This window comes from Moschus berezovskii, chromosome 26 (assembly GCF_049115385.1).
Source record: "Moschus berezovskii isolate FMDL1 chromosome 26, NW_MosBer_1.0, whole genome shotgun sequence".
In the NCBI taxonomy this organism is placed as follows: domain Eukaryota; kingdom Metazoa; phylum Chordata; class Mammalia; order Artiodactyla; family Moschidae; genus Moschus; species Moschus berezovskii.
This window is the reverse complement of record NC_142485.1, coordinates 31,857,201-31,874,330: the sequence shown is the minus strand read 5'-3', so window position 1 is coordinate 31,874,330 and position 17,130 is coordinate 31,857,201. Positions and strand designations below refer to the sequence as shown.

Sequence of the window (17,130 nt, the reverse complement as noted above, 5' to 3'; positions counted from 1 at the left end):
AGCTATTTGCTAAGATTTTTACATAAAGAAAATTAGTAAACATATAAAATTTATGTAAGAATTTATACATAAATTTATAAGATTATCAATCCTACATCAAAAACTTTATATGAAGTTACCTTACACTTTGGAAAACACCCTGATGCTGGGAAAGACTGGAGGCAGGAGGAGAAGGGGATGACAGAGGATGAGATGGTTGGATGGCATCACCGATTCAATGGACATGAGTCTGAGTAAACTCCGGGAGTTGGTGATGAACAGGGAGGCCTGGCATGCTGCAGTCCATGAGGTTGCAAAGAGTCAGACAAGACTGAGCGACTGAACTGAATTGAACTGAATCTGACACATATGCACGTTGCTTGATCTGTGCTAGTGCTGAATTGTAAGTCAAAGGTTTGAAGATTGTTCATCTTAAATTAAGAGTATTCAAATATTACTGCATGTTGTGCATCTGAATCCATGTTGACCATTTCATGCACCATATTGATCTGTGAGACCACTTGTTACCTTAGTCCAAATGAAGAGCGCCATGTCTTTTCAATTCAGTTCGGTTCAGTCACTCAATAGTGTCCGACTCTTTGCGACCCCATGGACTGCAGCACACCAGGCCTCCCTGTCCATTGCCAACTCTTAAGAACCTATAAATGTTACAACCAAGTATTGTACGTGTGCAAGGGGCCTGTGGTCCTGTCCTGCCACTCACTTAGATGATGGTGAATGGTAGAATTGGAACAAAGCAGAGCAAAGAGTGATCCATTCTAAGAGTTTCCCAGTACTAATTAGCCAAGTAATATCAGATCTTTATTAAAGTGCTGCTGTGTTGCCTTGCACTGCTGCCTAAATTGCCTTTGTGTGAAGAACTATTTTCTAATTTTTATCAGGCAATTAATCCTTGGCATTTCAGAACATGGAAATTTGCACTTTACATGTGACTCTTGCTATTCAGAGTATGGACAGTCTAACTTTACATGTGACTCTTGTTATGAACAGATGTACCATTTGCTGTTGTAACTGGAAGCAGCAGACCTTTAAACAATGTGTGTTTTTTACCCCCAGCAATGCATCTCTTTGGCCTCAATTGGCAGTTACAGCAAACCGAAAATGACACATTTGAGAATGGAAAAGTGAATTCTGATACCATGCCAACAAACACTGTATCGCTACCTTCTGGCGACAATGGTAAGAGAAAGAATCATGTGTCCTGTGTTTTTCTTGTAACATTTCTTTTCCATAAATTTATTTTTACCCATGTTAGAGCCAGTTGTGTATGGGAGAAGGAAGAGGTTTTAGAATTACAAATATTATCTTTGAATGAGTGGCTTTCATTCAGTTACTTGAAGCACTGAACATTCATATTTTTATTATAGGAATAATACAGTGTTCTGCCTTCTGAGTCGATGGCTAGGCTTTTCTGCCTTTCCTTCAAAAGTGTGCATTTTGTTTTATTTTTAGTCTGTAAATAGGTTATAATTCAGTGTATCATCTCTTATATCACCTTGGGTTTATTGAGCTTTCTTCATTCAGCTAGTATGTGAAGTTGGAATACTATCTTCATTTTGTTTTAGAAGCTTTTACGTACAAAACACATTAAAGGATTATCGTTTATTGACCTTTCCTCAGCTTGCCCTTTCTCTAAACTTTCAAAAGTTTACACTTTAAGCTAACAGACTTTCAAATCAATTGGTTCCGAGTTTAAAAATTGGTATTTAAGAGGTTAGAGAATGCTGTATTTCATTTTTTTCAATATAAACACCCATAAAAATATGTCCACGTGTAAGTATATTTATATGATGTACCTATTATTATTATATGTGTGTACATGCTTGTGTTCATGTTTGGCATTTGGCATTCTCTGACTTTTTGCAAAATGTCATAGTACTTTATACCTCAAAGCAACCAGATAAAGACACCTTTTCCCATCACATGAGAAGCAGGCTCTTTGCCTTTCAGCATTTCCCTGGCTCACCTTCCTCTTTGTTTCTAATCTAGAATATTTTCCTTCTGCTTTGGCATCAGTTACTTTCATCCTCGTGTAGCTGATTTCTTTGCAAGACTGAAAAGAAGCTATTACATATCTGTATAGTATATTTATTTGTATTTTATATATGCTGCTACTTTACATGTACCCACTGGCTATGACTAATGCTTTTACCATACTTTTTTGTTCTTTGCTTTTCCATCTTCTGTTTTAATAATAATACTTCATGACACCTCTCTTCTTTCTTAGGAAGGCTGATAGATTTTAGATGTTAGATTTTCACAGTAATAATAATACCACCACCACTGCCCCTGTGTAGTGTTTGATACCAAGTGCTATATAGTCACCCCTCTTCTTTCTGAGGGAGGCTGGGGGATTTTAGAAGACATTCATAAATGTTAGATTTTCACAGTAATAATAATACTGCCACTGCTGCCCCTGTGTAGAGTGTTTGATACCAAGTGCTATATATTTCAAATAAACTACAATCTAATGGTTGATGACAGTGACAGTGGAAATTAGCACACGGTGGATTAAAGAGAATGAAGAAAAGCTGGCCTAATTAAAACTGTTGTTGGGAAATTTCAATTAAGTGAAATATAATTACTTTAAACAACTGTTTAATCTTTAATGCACTGATAACACACGTATTAACAGATCCAGTAACTATACAGAAATTTATTTTGGGTTTATATAGATTGAAATTTAGACTGTCTCTTAAAGTGGATGGTCCCTGTGAATGATCAAATGGCAATTGTTGACCACACATGTACTTTTTACAGACGGAAGAGAAAAATGCTTATTGTACACATTTTGTTTATTTGTTTATATATCCTAATGTTTTATTAGGCTTCCCCCAATGGCTTGGCAGTAAAGAATCTGCCTGCCAGTGCAGGAGATGGAAATTTGATCCTTGGATCAGGGAGATCCCCTGGAGAAGGAAATGGCAACCCACTCCAGTATTCTTGCCTGGAGAATCCCATGGACAGAGGAGCCTGGTGGGCTGCAGTCCATGGGGTCGCACAGAGTCAGACATGACCGAGTGTCTGAGCACAGCACATTAATATAAGACAAAATGAAAGCATCAATTTTGGTTAGTGTAACTCTGGCAGATGACTTCACGTAAAAAAAATCTTTCATAGAAACTTCCAGTTTGAATATAAGTAAGTCATGGGATATAATATACAACGTGGAGACTTTGGTTAGTCACCATGAGGATGAGGTGGGGCCCCACTCTTTCCCTCCTGCAGTCCCATAGGTGAGGCTTCCTGCTCAGGGTCTCCTTAGCCCAGCCCTCCTGCCCCATCCTGCAGGGTGCTGTTGAGTAGGGGCCCTGCCAGGAACTGACCAACTCAGCGACGGAGCCATAGTGTGTATATTCACACAAGCAGGGACAGCGGGGTGCATGGGAGGTTGTGCCCAGGCATTACCCCCTAACCTCTGGGGAAAGTGAGACAGGGCAGAGACAGTCTCTGGGGTCAGTCCCCAGATGGGTGGTTACCTTCCCTTCCTCTACTTGTCTCGTATATTTGAAAGTTGTGAAAAAGTAGATCTTAAAAGTTCTCATCACATACAGAGAAAATTGTCACTATTGTTTTACAATATATACAGTTATCAAGTCATTATACATCAGAAACTAATATAATGTTGCATGTCAATTATATGTCAGCAAATAATTAAAAACCCCTTTTGTATGAGGACAAATTGAAAAACTGATTCATCTTCTTTAAACAAAAAAAGATTTAGATTGCTTTTAAATTTTACATTATTGTTCGTCATGTATGAATTTTCTCAAATACAAGCCAGTTTCAAAGAATTAAATTTTAAAGCAAGTTAAAAATTGCCTGCGAATTGAAGAAATGGGGCTAACAGTGCTTCAAGCATATTGAGTTTTATTCAATATTGCATATAGTATTTATGTTGTTGCATTGTATAATAGCTCCTTAATTAGATGCTACATTGATTTTGTCCATTAAACTACGTTTGCAAGGTAATGTTTTAATTCACTTAGCTTGTGATGTAACACTCTGTATACATAATGTTAAGTTATGGCATGCGGTTGTTTATAAAAAGATATTTTCTCTCAGAGATCTCAAAGTCAGAGTATAAATCCAAGGTTAGGTCATAGAATTGGAGGGTGGGCTATTGATTGTCTATAAATGCCCAACCTTGCTTCCTGATGCCTTAATTATTAGTGTCTCTGTGGGACCTAAGATGATATTTATTATCATTTACCTTCCTTGACAATTGTTAGACCTTCAAAGTTGGATGTATTTTCTGCCTTTTCATTTTAATCATCATAGGCCAGTTCACTCACATGATGTGCAGGCAGCAAGTTCATGATATCTATGACCCCAAAGAGTAGTATTTTTTAACTTTGAGTGGATTTCTGATGTCAGAGAGTAATTCTCAAACAGATACTAAACCCCCTAAATTACCGATAGAATTTTTAAGTACTACTCTGTTTTGTCCTTATGATATCTGGTGGTTATAAACTATTATTCATAAAATATCTCAGAGTACAAAGTCCTTTACTTAATGGAGTTATCTGAGAAACGCCACTTAACTGATGTGTTTCTATATAAACTGGGAATCAATCACATAAGAAGGAAAGGAATAACAACAGCTATGTGTACTCAACCTCTTTATGTTTTCACACTGATTTTAAGACATTAAGACTGTTGTGACACACACTTACTGATGAAAGGAAAAATCACAGTTAGCAGGTGAAAAGACAGCTAGTGGCTCCCACATTGAGGTACAACAGGACAGGATGGGGAAAAAACCTTCAAGATGATACTTTATTGTGTTTGAAGATGTGGTACATCTCACTCTAACTGTGAAGGCTTTAATTGGTTTGATTCCTAACCCACACGCTTTGAGTTTAGAACAACTACAGGGCAGTCTGTTGCCCTGTCTATTTTTCCCTCCACCTTTCCTCCTTTTTCTCTTGGTAAAACCTACAGACCACCTTAGTATTTCATGTGATCATTCCCAGGTTCAGACTCTGGGGGTTCAAGGATGGAGTGATCTCAGTAAGGGAGGATGGCGAGCCCTGAAACTAGCCCTCCTTTCATTTCCTCTGAAGCCAAAGTTTTCTGGAATTCAGGACATGATGAAAGACATCTGTTTCCAGGCTTTTATCTGGGAGGACTGACGAGCTTCAGAGGAAAAGGTTGTCCAAGTATTTACAAGTTTATCAAATGGTGTCAATGGCACGCTGACTTCCAGGTGTGTTTACAATCAATAAAGAGCATTTGAAAATGCTAACAGCAGTGACCTGGCCGAATGAGAGGAGGGCCATGACTTGAAAAGCAACAGTGCAGAATGTAAAAAGACAAAGCACTTCACAAAACTCTAGTCTCCTGACATTCAGATAGAGGCTTTTTAGCAGGAATGTTGTACTAATAGTAGCAGAGAGAAATCTGTGATGTCCTTATCTCTGTGTATCACTGATTATCGTGAGAGGGTCAGGTCAGCATCTACATTTTAGGAAAGAGAACTTTGAGACCTTGATTCAAAATAAATCCTAGATTCTAAATAGTGTAATAATTTAAAGCAGAGAGACATTGATACGCACTTAAAAATGACCACATTTCATCGGATAAACTAGATCAGTGATCTTAAAACTGTTTTGTTCTTATGTGTCTGAAATATGTGCACTAATTTGAGTTGTATTTCCTGCAACTATAGTACTCTTAAGTGTTTGTTTTTCTTAATCTGTTTCATTATACTGAATTTTGTTTCCGTTTATCAGTTGTACATATTTGGCTGAAATCAACCTAATTATGATATACATAATGTTAAGCATTTTGTAATTATTAAATATAAAAAGTGAAAATATATTTTAAAATACCTCTCTGAATGAAATGGAGACTTTTCAGACAGTTTATGTATTCACTGTTGAATATTACTTATTACAAGAGCAAAGCAAGTTTCAATATCAATTCTATTCCTGTTTTTTTTTCCTTTTTTGTAAGTGTAAACATAGGAACTCTCCCTACAAAATAAGCAGATGGGAATGGAAGAATAGTTTTAGGAAGATGTCTCATTCAATTATTCGAAGTCCTTGTTAGTCCTTTGTTAAAAATCCCATAGTGATCTATTTCCAAAAAGTATATTTAGTGGTCTACAAGTGTCAATTCCACCACATTTCTTCTTCAGTTTTATTGAAAGCAAAGAATTGGCAGTTACCTGATTTCAAAAAGATTCTTTACACAGTTTTCCAAATTAATCCAAATTTCTCAATTTCCATGGAGTACACCAAAAAAGGCTTCACCAAGGCTTAGCAAAATGCATTCCACTAATTATATCTCTTATTCTTTTACTTACTGGCACTTTATTTTATCTGATATATACAGAATGGAGTGGAAAATGGAACCATTGTTCATTTTCATTTACCTTTGTTATAAGTCTTTTGAATGCTTTTATCATATTATATACTTTCAATATCTCTAATTAGCTCATCAAATGTATGGGAAATACTCACTATTTAATTTACTGGTAGAGCTAGTTTTCAATAAAATCAAACCTACTTACTTCCATAAAAGTCTGGCTTGTTTTTTTCAGTTCAAATAAATTAATATAAATTTTGTCACAACCATCTCAGCTCAGAATTCCTATGCTAGGCAGGCAGTAGAGAGATGGATAAAACTCAGAGCCTTGCCAGGAGTTTGACAATTGGATTAAATAAGGCATCATTGCCTTGAATACTTCTTACTTTATTGATGTTCTCTTTGCAATCATGAAACTCTTCTGCAGATGAAAAGCATTCATAGACAGTGGGTGAGTAGGTGACACGGACACAAAACAAAGATTTCTCTCTCCCTCTTGATGCATCAGATTTTAGAATCTGCCAGCAGTCTTAAATAGTCCATTTCTTAACTTCATTGCACTTTGCCTTTGCCAGAAATACATGTATGGCAGGAAAAACAAAAGGGCCCTTCCTTGGGTGTATGGTGTCTTGGTTAAAGAATGTTTATCAACAAAAATGCTTTCAATTTTGCCTATTTGACACACTGGAAACTTTATGTTCTAAGAGAGTGTATCAAAGAAAGATTCTGGATATGTGGGAAGTATGCCTGTCTGTCGTAATGGAAGTCTAAATATGGGAATTGTTGAGGTTCTAGAAATTAATTCCCGTAAAATGACGTACCCCTTTTACCTACATTGAAAAGTCCCCGTGTTCCATAGGGGTATGAACTACTCTTGTTTGAAGAATCCTGGACCAAATAACCTCCAAGGGCACTGGAACTCTGAGATTCTAGGAAGATTTTCCATTACAGGTAGACAAAAAAGAAACAGTGATCAGAGCTACTGTTGCCCCATTCAAGCACATCCACTCAACCTTGGTTCTTTTGTATTACAATTAAAAATAACCTTCATTCTGAAAAAGAGCCACCTGTTAAATTAACTGTGGGTCTAACTGTATAAGTAGATACACTTCTCAACGCAGAAGTAGGTACACATATCATTGCAGTGAGAAAGATTTTAACACCTCAAAATCAGGATATAGAGAAAGCAATAAAGCAACACCTGAAACCCTAGAAATCAGAACTTGATTACTGTTTCCAAAGCTAATGCCCTTGGGCAAAGATGATGTTTTGGAAAACAGTTCTGGGATTAGTACCAGCTAATGCTGACCAGCTCTCAAAGCATGGGTACACTGTTAAAACATCTACAAGCCATTTCTAGCAGCAGTAGACAGGATCAAGACCAGAGAGCAGATTAAATCACATAAGCTTCAGGTAGTAACAATAGAACTTGTTAATGGCAATAATGTTTAATAATAGCATTAGAAATCTGTGAACATAATGAACAATTCTAAATATGAATGATCTCATGTATAAATACGTGTGCCACTGGATCTTAGTGGGATGAAGGACTACTGCTCTACTCGGTATTTTAAAATAGAGTATATGTAGAAATCAACCAAAACATTGCTGCTGCTGCTGCTGCTGCTAAGTTGCTTCAGTCGTGTCTGACTCTGTGCGACCCCATGGACGGCAGCCCACCAGGCTCCCCCGTCCCTGGGATTCTCCAGGCAAGAACACTGGAGTGGGTTGCCATTTCCTTCTCCAAAACTTATTAGGAATTTATAATAAATTATAATACAAAAAATTTTCCCTGGTGGTTCAGAGACCCAGGTTTGATCCCTAGGTCGGGAAGATCCCCTGGAGAAGGAGTGGCAACCCACTCCAGTATTCTTGCCTGGAAAATCCCATGGACAGAGGAGCCTGGCAGGCTACAGTCCATAGGGTAGCAAAGAGTTAGACATGACTGAGCAACTAACACATATAATATGAAGAATATTAGGTCATAGTAACCATGGCACACAAAGCCCATCATTCCCTCCCAATAAAAATAAGTACAATTTTATGTCCTAAAACTGAAAGCTAAGCAGTTTCTCTAGTGTCTTTCAGTGGGCTAACATACCTGATTTTATATGGAATAGACAGATAAATTTAAAACCTAATAATTTGAAATAAGTATTTGTTTTTAATAAAAAGCATGGGTTATATAGGTGATTCTATACAAGACACATAGTTTTGGAATTATGCAGACTTCTATTTGAACCTTGACTCAACCCTCCCTTTGGGTTATAATTTACTTCTCTGAGCCTTAAATTCCTCATCTCAAAATAGTAGCAATCTCACAGAGTTGTTTTGAAATTTAAAACACATGATATAGATGAAACTACCTAGCATGTTGTAGATTCTCACTAAAGGTTAATTCCCTCTTCCCCCCTCCTTAAGCTTTTCAGTAAAAACTGCTGCTGCTAAGTCACTTCAGTCGTGTCCGACTCTGTGTGACCCCATAGATGGCAGCCCACCAGGCTCTGCCATCCCTGGGATTCTCCAGGCAAGAACACTGGAGTGGGTTGCCATTTCCTTCTCCAATGTGTGAAAGTGAAAAGTGAAAGTGAAGTCGCTCAGTCTTGTCTGACTAGTAGCGACCCCATGGACTGTAGCCCGCCAGGCTCCTCTGTCCATGGGATTGTCCAGGCAAGAGTACTGGAGTGGCTTGCCATTGCCTTCTCCGCAGTAAAAACTACTTTATGACAAATGTAGGTTCTTGTGCAAAAGCTTCCAAAATGAAAAGCAGACATTGATCTCAGGTATTTAAAAATTTCTAAATAAAGATGTTTGGTTTGCTAGCAAACAAAAATAATCTCTGGGTGTAGGGCTATATTTTGTATCCTTTTATCTATATATTTTAGTTTTGCTAAAATGAATATTAATATGATAAATATTTTAAAATTCAGTAAGTGATGCACAGTTGATAGTCTGTGAGTTGATACATGAAAAATTGCAGTGATTACTGTAACCCAATTTTGAACTTTTATTTTCAAGAGCATTTTACATTGGTAAGTTAGTTCAACAAAAATAGACCTGGCAGGTGAAGCACTGTTAATTGCCATGAGTGTGGACATCAGGAAAGAGAGGAAGTGAGACTGTTAATAATGACTTCTTATTAAGCTTTCTTGTACAGCCCCCTCCTGCTAGCTACCTGGGTTATTACAACTGTATTCTCATTATTTCTCCACTTCTAGGCTTCCCACATGACTGCACTTTAATGCCTTGAGATAATGACTTCGTGTTACCTTTCACCTTTTCAGAATCTTCCATGGATCTCTGTTTAGCTGTAGCTGTCCTTTGACCTGATGGTCATGTGTCATTGTAGGATGCAGTAGTCCAGGTAGAAAAGAATCCCAACACTTACTAGTAACACACTTTCCCTCAGACTTCATTCTCGTCCATAAGTGTGACTTGTTGTAACTCTAGACCCTAATGGCCATAACCTTGATATCTACCTTAAACTTTTGTGGTAAAAAGGTGCCTTCATCATTAATCTTGAATTCAGTTTCTCCTGGTCTCATACACACACACACACAAGACGTAGGAACAAAAATCTGCCTTTGTGGCATTGAAGTATAATTTACCCATATTAAATCTATTTCAAGTATCTGCTGCTAAGTCATATCAGTCGTGTCCAACTCTGTGTGACCCCATAGACGGCAGCCCACCAGGCTCCCCTGTCCATGGGATTCTCCAGGCAGGAGTACTGGAGTGGGGTGCCATTGCCTTCTCTGATTTCAAGTATCTGAGATTTTCTGAAATTTTTTGACATGAAAATACTGACTTTTTTTTTTACATATGTATATATCCATTCTCCCTCAAACTCCCTTTCATCCAGGCTGCCACATAACATTGAGCAGAGTTCCCTGTGCTCTATAAGTGTCTGTTTTTAAAATGTGCCATGAATTATATGCATGATCCAACCAGTCCATTCTAAAGGAGATCAATCCTGGGTGTTCATTGGAAGGACTGATGCTAAAGCTGAAACTTCAATACTTTGGCCACCTCATGCGACGAGTTGACTCACTGGAAAAGACTCTGATGCTGGGAAAGGTTGGGGGCGGGAGGAGAAGGGGACGACAGAGAATGAGATGGCTGGATGGCATCACCAACTCTGGACATGAGTTTGAGTGAACTCCGGGAGTTGGTGATGGACAGGGAGGCCTGGCGTGCTGTGATTCATGGGGTCGCGGAGAGTCGGACACGACTGAGCGACTGAACTGAACTGAACTGAACACAACACTTTATATATATATATACACACACGTTGCTGTTCAGTCGCTCAATCATGTCTGACTCTTTGCAACCACATGGACTGCAGCACGCCAGGCTTCCCTGTCCCTCACCATCTCCCGGAGCCTGCTCAAACTCATGTCCATTGAGTCATTGATGCCATCCAATCATCTGTCCTCTGTCCCCTTCTCCTCCCGCCTTCAGATCTTTCCCAGAATCAGAGCCTTTTCTAATGAGTCAACTCTTCACATTATGTGGCCAAAGTATTGAAGCTTCATTTTCAGCATTGGTCCTTCCAGTGAATATTCAGGATTGACTGGTTTGATCTCCTTGCGCACACACACACACACACACACACACATATATACACAAACAAAACACATATATATCTACTTCCAGAAAAGGGGTGGAATAATGCCATTTGATAGAACTGAAAATAAAAAATCCACCAATATGAGAAGACCAAATTCTTTAACCTGGCATTCACGGGCCTCCATGATCTGATATCATTTTTTCTTTTCCAGTTTTATCTTCTGTTTCTCCCATGACAAACCCATTGATGTCTTCCATTCATTTGATATCTTCTGAGAGCCAAGTGCTTATATAGAATACCACATGTAAAGCTTAGAGGAGTCCTGTGATTGCATGGTTACTTTACAGATGAGATCTAGTATCAGAAGCTTACTATACACCTTCAGGTCACACAGCTAGTTAGCCAGTAGAGTCAGGGTTCAAACTCCAGTTTGTCTGACTCCAGAACCAGTTTTCTAGGCTTATTTTCTAGCCAGATGGATCTCTCTGCTTACTATTACCCTAACACCTGTTCAGTTCCATTGCCATGTTTTTAATTACGAAGTTTACCTCTAGTCAGAAACCGTATCCTACTTGTCCTGCAAAGTCGAGCTCAGTACCTGCCCCTCTATGACATCTTTCCAGCTCCTGCCTTCAGTCATATCACTTTGCTCTGACCTTTAACCATATGTTGCTTAAGATAGTCATTTATTAGTTTGTACGTGTTGTCTTTCTAACCAGGTAATTACTTGCTTGCTGACAGAAGCCATCAAAGCCAGAGCCCATAATCTCTAAGATTCTGTTCCCTAGTTTATGTTTCTTAATACCTACAATTCTGTGTCCCTAGTAAATGCTCCAAAATTAACTCAATGTTAAGTTAATAGTTTTTTGTAGATAGAAGACTCTCTTCTGTCATTAAAATAATTTACAACTACTTGAAGTCATCAGAATTTTGAATTTGATTGATTTGGAAATCTTCATAATCCATTCTTCCTTAATTTACACTTTGCAGGGTTATGGTATGTTTAGAATGACTGATAAGTACCAGACTTAATCTCTCCCAAGAAATAACACCACATATAATTTGTAAGATAATTATGTTTCAAATGATCGAGAAAGACTGTAAGTGTGAAAACAGTTGCAGTAATAGGTGTCCCTTGGGGGAAAGTAAAAGGATTTTGACTTAAATGTCTTAAAGAACGTGCTAAATCAGGATTACATGAACAGTATCTTAACAGAGAAAAACCTTTTAAAGGGAAAATTAGAGATAAAAAAGAGCATTTCATTTATCAGAAGGAAATGAAATTTCTAAGCATTTCAGTGAAAAAAATTTCTGGAAAGTCAGAAGGCTGTTTTGGTTTTGGTTCTGTTTCTTTTTAACTTTCCCTTCTTTTTCAATGAATCTCTTACATTCAGGAAAATTAGGTGGATTTACACAGGAAAATAATACCATAGATTCTGGAGAACTTGATATTGGCCGACGAGCGATTCAAGAGGTTCCTCCCGGCATCTTCTGGAGATCACAACTCTTCATAGATCAGCCACAGTTTCTTAAATTCAACATCTCTCTTCAGAAAGATGCCTTGATTGGAGTATATGGCCGAAAAGGCTTACCACCCTCCCACACTCAGGTAGGCTCGATTACGGATAAACTGAAAACCGCTAGTTTGCATTTTTAAAGTCATTCCATTTCTTAAGTGCACCTGGTTAACTCTTTGACCACTTTTGTATTGATGTGTTACAGTGAAGAGAGTTTTGAATGTAGGTGACACTTATCTTGAGACTTTTGAATTAGTAGGAAGAACAGCTTTTTCTTTCTGATTCACTTTAATCGGCACTGATTGATTAAAATGTACAGAATTTGTGAGTAACCTGATGAATATTGAACATCATCTAGGTAGTAAAACATCATGGATTTTCCTAGTGTTTTAGAACAGTTCTATGTTCATTTCCAAAGATCACACAACTTTCATGTAATAAATGCATGACATTTTCATCCCCAACATGTGTTCATTCTGTTGAAAATACACAGTTTTTACTTTATGTCAGATTTACTCTTTGTAAAGAAATTATGGGACCATAAACAGATATATAATATGAACTTTTATCAACTCAAGCCACAATTCCTCATCTACATATGATAAACACTAAAATACAGAGGCAAAAGAGCTTTCATAGATCATCAAGGATGATCACATTATTTAAAACAATTCAAATACTCCTATATTATAGTTTCAAAGAACTTTAAAGTCAGTTTGCTTTCATGAAAATCATTTCACAACTGTTGCAGATTAATAATCCTGTAGACTTCTTCATGATCCATTACTGACTCATGGAATGTAAATTGGAAATTGTGGTTTAAAGATATTCCATTACGTCTCAGAGAAATTATGTAAATTGCCTACCACAAAACTGGAGCCTAGACTTTTTCCAAAAACGTGATAGATGGTTAATTAAAATGGACAATTAGATGAGCTTAAAGTTATGCCTGAAAATCAGTTATTCACCCATGGAATTTCATGCTGACTAATTTGATGTATGAAATGAAGACCAGATGCTTTGTATTATGTAAATTTGTGAGAAATGTTTTTTCTATAACCTCAGAATATATAAGAAAAATTGATCCATATACTAATAAAAATAGTTTTTAAAAAAAGATGAGTAAGAAAAATTTGAACATGCTTTCTCTAATGTCATGGATTAAAGAAAGTTTCATATACATATATAATTCATACAACTGAAATTTTTGAATGCCATGCTTTGGTGTATTCGTTTTTCTGAGTTAACGTTTTTCATATCTACACTGTTAAACTATAATGCCTTTAATGCTCACATATTGAAATACCTCTTATTATGTACTAGGTAGGGTCCAATTGTAAATTTTAGATTATAGTTACATCTGACTCTAGTTCATGTTACAGGTGATACTGACTAAGATGTAATGACAAGCTTTTCTTAAGTAGAAGTGGCTCTTCGTGACTTCAGTTATAGCAGATAAATTGCATTTAGTAGAACAATATCCCAGTGAAATAGGAAAATAAAACTTTTTTTCCATCAGAATCACGTATGATTAAATTATTTTTATAATTCAAGAAACGTACCTCTAAGTACAACAGCAAGCTTGTAACCTGTAAATTCCAAAAATTAATTTCAAGGAAAAAATTAATGCATTGAGCACTTTAAAGGTTTATTTAAAGATTTAGAATTGATTTTTTGCAAGTTATATATACCATAAAAGACTAGGGAATAAAAGGTGTAGTTCAGGTTTTCTCATAATTCTTCTGGTATTTAAACGCAATATACGTGATATTCACTTTTCTTTTCTCCCACAATGTATGTGTTTAAGTAGGTTATGCATTTTCTTAAGCTCCATAGTTATTAGAGTTCCTTCCTCTGGTTTATTCAGGATCAGCAGAGCAAACAGCTGTTTCCGAGTTCAGTGTTTAAACATGAAATACGCTATAAAGCAGCCCAAATTGAACATTTCTCTGTTTCTGGGGAATGTTAAATAAATCAGCCCGAAATAATTAAAATTGGCCAACCATTCAGAATAATCACTTGAGTTTTGAAAGTCTTTGTGACCCTTTATAAAACTGTCCGTGTGACTGTTGCCAAGGAATCAATTGACTTTCTTCCCCCTGATGCCCAATGCATTCTCCTGGACAGTTAGAAGCCTAAGAAAGCAATTTAACGCTTTATACAGTTAATAGCATACTGTATCCTTTGAGTGCATTTGCATGAAGCTGTTTTAGAATGGGAGTCAGAAACCCGGGTCACCACTTTTTGACCTTGTGACCTTGAACAAGTCTAACTTCCTGGTGACTCGGTGTCTGTCTGTAAAATGAAAGAGTTGAATCAGGTGATCTCTCAGATCGCTTCCTCCTCTGTGTCAATGGTTTACAGTGAGACTAAACTACACTGAAAAGTTGAGAGCACAGTTAGGTATTCATAGATTCTGAGTTCTCATGATTTTAGCGGCTGAACTGCATTAAGAATAGGGATAATCTGTTCAGAAACGAACCATCAAGGTACCTTCAGTATAAGCTTTGTCTCATGATCGCTCCCCCAAGGTGGTGAGACTGAACTTTGACCTAAACATAACAAGATTCTAAGACTTGCTGCACAAAAAAATCCATAATAAGAATCTTATGAATAGGTGTTACGGAACAAAACTCAGGTTTGCCCTCAAGTGATTATGGTACACCCAAAGAACAACGATTACTAAATTTCTGTTCCATAGAACTTGCTTCTTCTTTGTAGCAGTGGCTGTAGTGTTAAATAGGGAACTTATATTTAGGTATCTGAATATCCTCCTGAAGCTGTGTGTGAAACGTCCCCAGGGAAGAGCCTAGAGCTGGGTAGATACTTATTCCACAATCATCAGCTACTCCTCACCACAAGCATCATGTTTACCACTCCAGCCTTAGTTTACTGTTCAATGTGTAATGCAAAGTGGTGATTTCTGTGATAAAAGGTGACACTTCACAGGGCTTGAAAGGCCTACTAAAATTCAAATTTTCCTCCCTTTCACTTTTTCCGTTACTGTGTTTATGTTAGCGGAGAAAAATGTTTATATGCAGGGGGCCCATGAAAAGAAACTTTTTCTGGTCTTTTTGCCATGCTCATACAACTATTTAAAACTGATAAGAAAATGAATGGTTTATTTGAGACACAGTCACCATTCACAAGTGCTAAGTTAATTTCCTCTGATAGTTTTGGAATATAATTCCAGTGAAATTTTTGTAGTTCAAGTGTCCACACCAGTCATTATCTTTATCCTTGTAAGATATAAATTTAAAACAAATGTTTGAATGCTAATCGCATTATGGCTTTTTCTACATTCCTCACAGCTGAATGATGTTATAGTGTAGTTCAACTGCACAATAAAAAACAAAAAAATGCTTTTATAAATTTAAAATTTAGTATGTTGGAAGCTGAATTAGATATCTAAATTCTGTCCAGTAGTAACAGGAAAAGGTCTATGTACAGGGGCAGCGAATTAAACTATGATTCTCTGAATCCCAACAACTGATTTTTTTTCCAATGTGATTGTATTAAGGGATTCATTATAAATAAGTTTTCCTTAAATAGACCTCTGATGAAATTCCATTTAAGGAATCTGTCGGAAAGTAGAGTATTAATGACTCACACGTGCAGTGCTCTAACATTAATAATTCATGTAGATAGTGCTGTAGTGTGCGTTTCCCCATCAGTGCATAGCTCAGGAATAAAGTGAAACTGGGTAAGAGTCTATAGACACTGAATAATTACTTTTAAGAAACTCTTGTCAAACAGGTTTATCAAAACTGTGTTGGAAAAGTCTTTGCAGTGTCTTCCACATTCACTGAATTATCTCCAACTACAAAATATTATCCCACTATTACCAGCCACATCACATTTTTTAAAAATTACCTTTGAAATCTCTGGTTAAATTCTTCCAGCTGCCCAGTATTCATGATTAATCTTACTAAAATAAATATTGTTTAATGATGATTGACTTCATGATAATAATTGGCTCATCCTTTCAGAAGCCCTCTGGAAAAGGAAATGGCAACCCACTCCAGTATTCTTGCCAGGAAAATTCCATGGACAGAAGAGCCGATCAGAGATGTAAAGGCACCTTAGTATATGTTTTTAATCTAACTGCAACTAAGTAAAACTCCATGACTGGCTTTCTCCATGGTGCTTGCGGTGGTTCTATCAGGGTCACAGAGAGGTGTGGAGTCAGATAGTAAAAACGGCCCAAGCTTTGGAGCAAAGCTCACTGCAGTTCACAATCCACCTGCTCCACCAACCAGCTACCTGACGACCCTGCTCAGGCTTCTCGGGTTTCCGTTTCCTTCATCTTTAAAGTGTAAACAATAACGTCTTCCTAGAAATGTTGATAATGATGATCAAAAATAATCCTGGCACAGAATAAGTATTCAGCAGCAGTGGTTACTACTTAAGTATTAATTAGGACAAAACCTTAAGAGATCATCTAATGTCTGAGTAAAAATGATGGAGGTTTATGGTCGTAGCCCCAAATTGCGTAGACTCACAAATTTTGTAAAAAAAAAAAAAAAGAAATTTTATAGTTTGTTGAAGTATAGTTGCTTAAACAATGTTGTATTAATTTCTGCTGTACAGCAAAAGGATTCAGTTATACATACATTTTTTTCCATGTTATCATGGGATGCTGAGTATACTTCCCTGTGCTATTCAGTAAAACCTTATTTATCCACCCTACATACAATAGTTTGCACCTGGCAATCCCAAACGCCCACTCCA

General features: G+C 37.1%; 1 protein-coding gene across 8 annotated transcripts in view; it reads left to right on the top strand.

The window, feature by feature from the left end:
- TENM3 (teneurin transmembrane protein 3) overlaps positions 1-17,130 on the top strand; it is a 654,366-nt gene that overhangs the window by 505,264 nt on the left and 131,972 nt on the right. For all 8 annotated transcript variants that reach the window (XM_088832605.1, XM_055416368.2, XM_055416366.2 and 5 more), the window contains 2 exons: positions 1,057-1,179; positions 12,277-12,491. In XM_088832605.1, the coding sequence (XP_088688731.1) occupies positions 1,057-1,179; positions 12,277-12,491 (338 nt within the window). The remainder of the gene's footprint in view (positions 1-1,056; positions 1,180-12,276; positions 12,492-17,130) is intronic.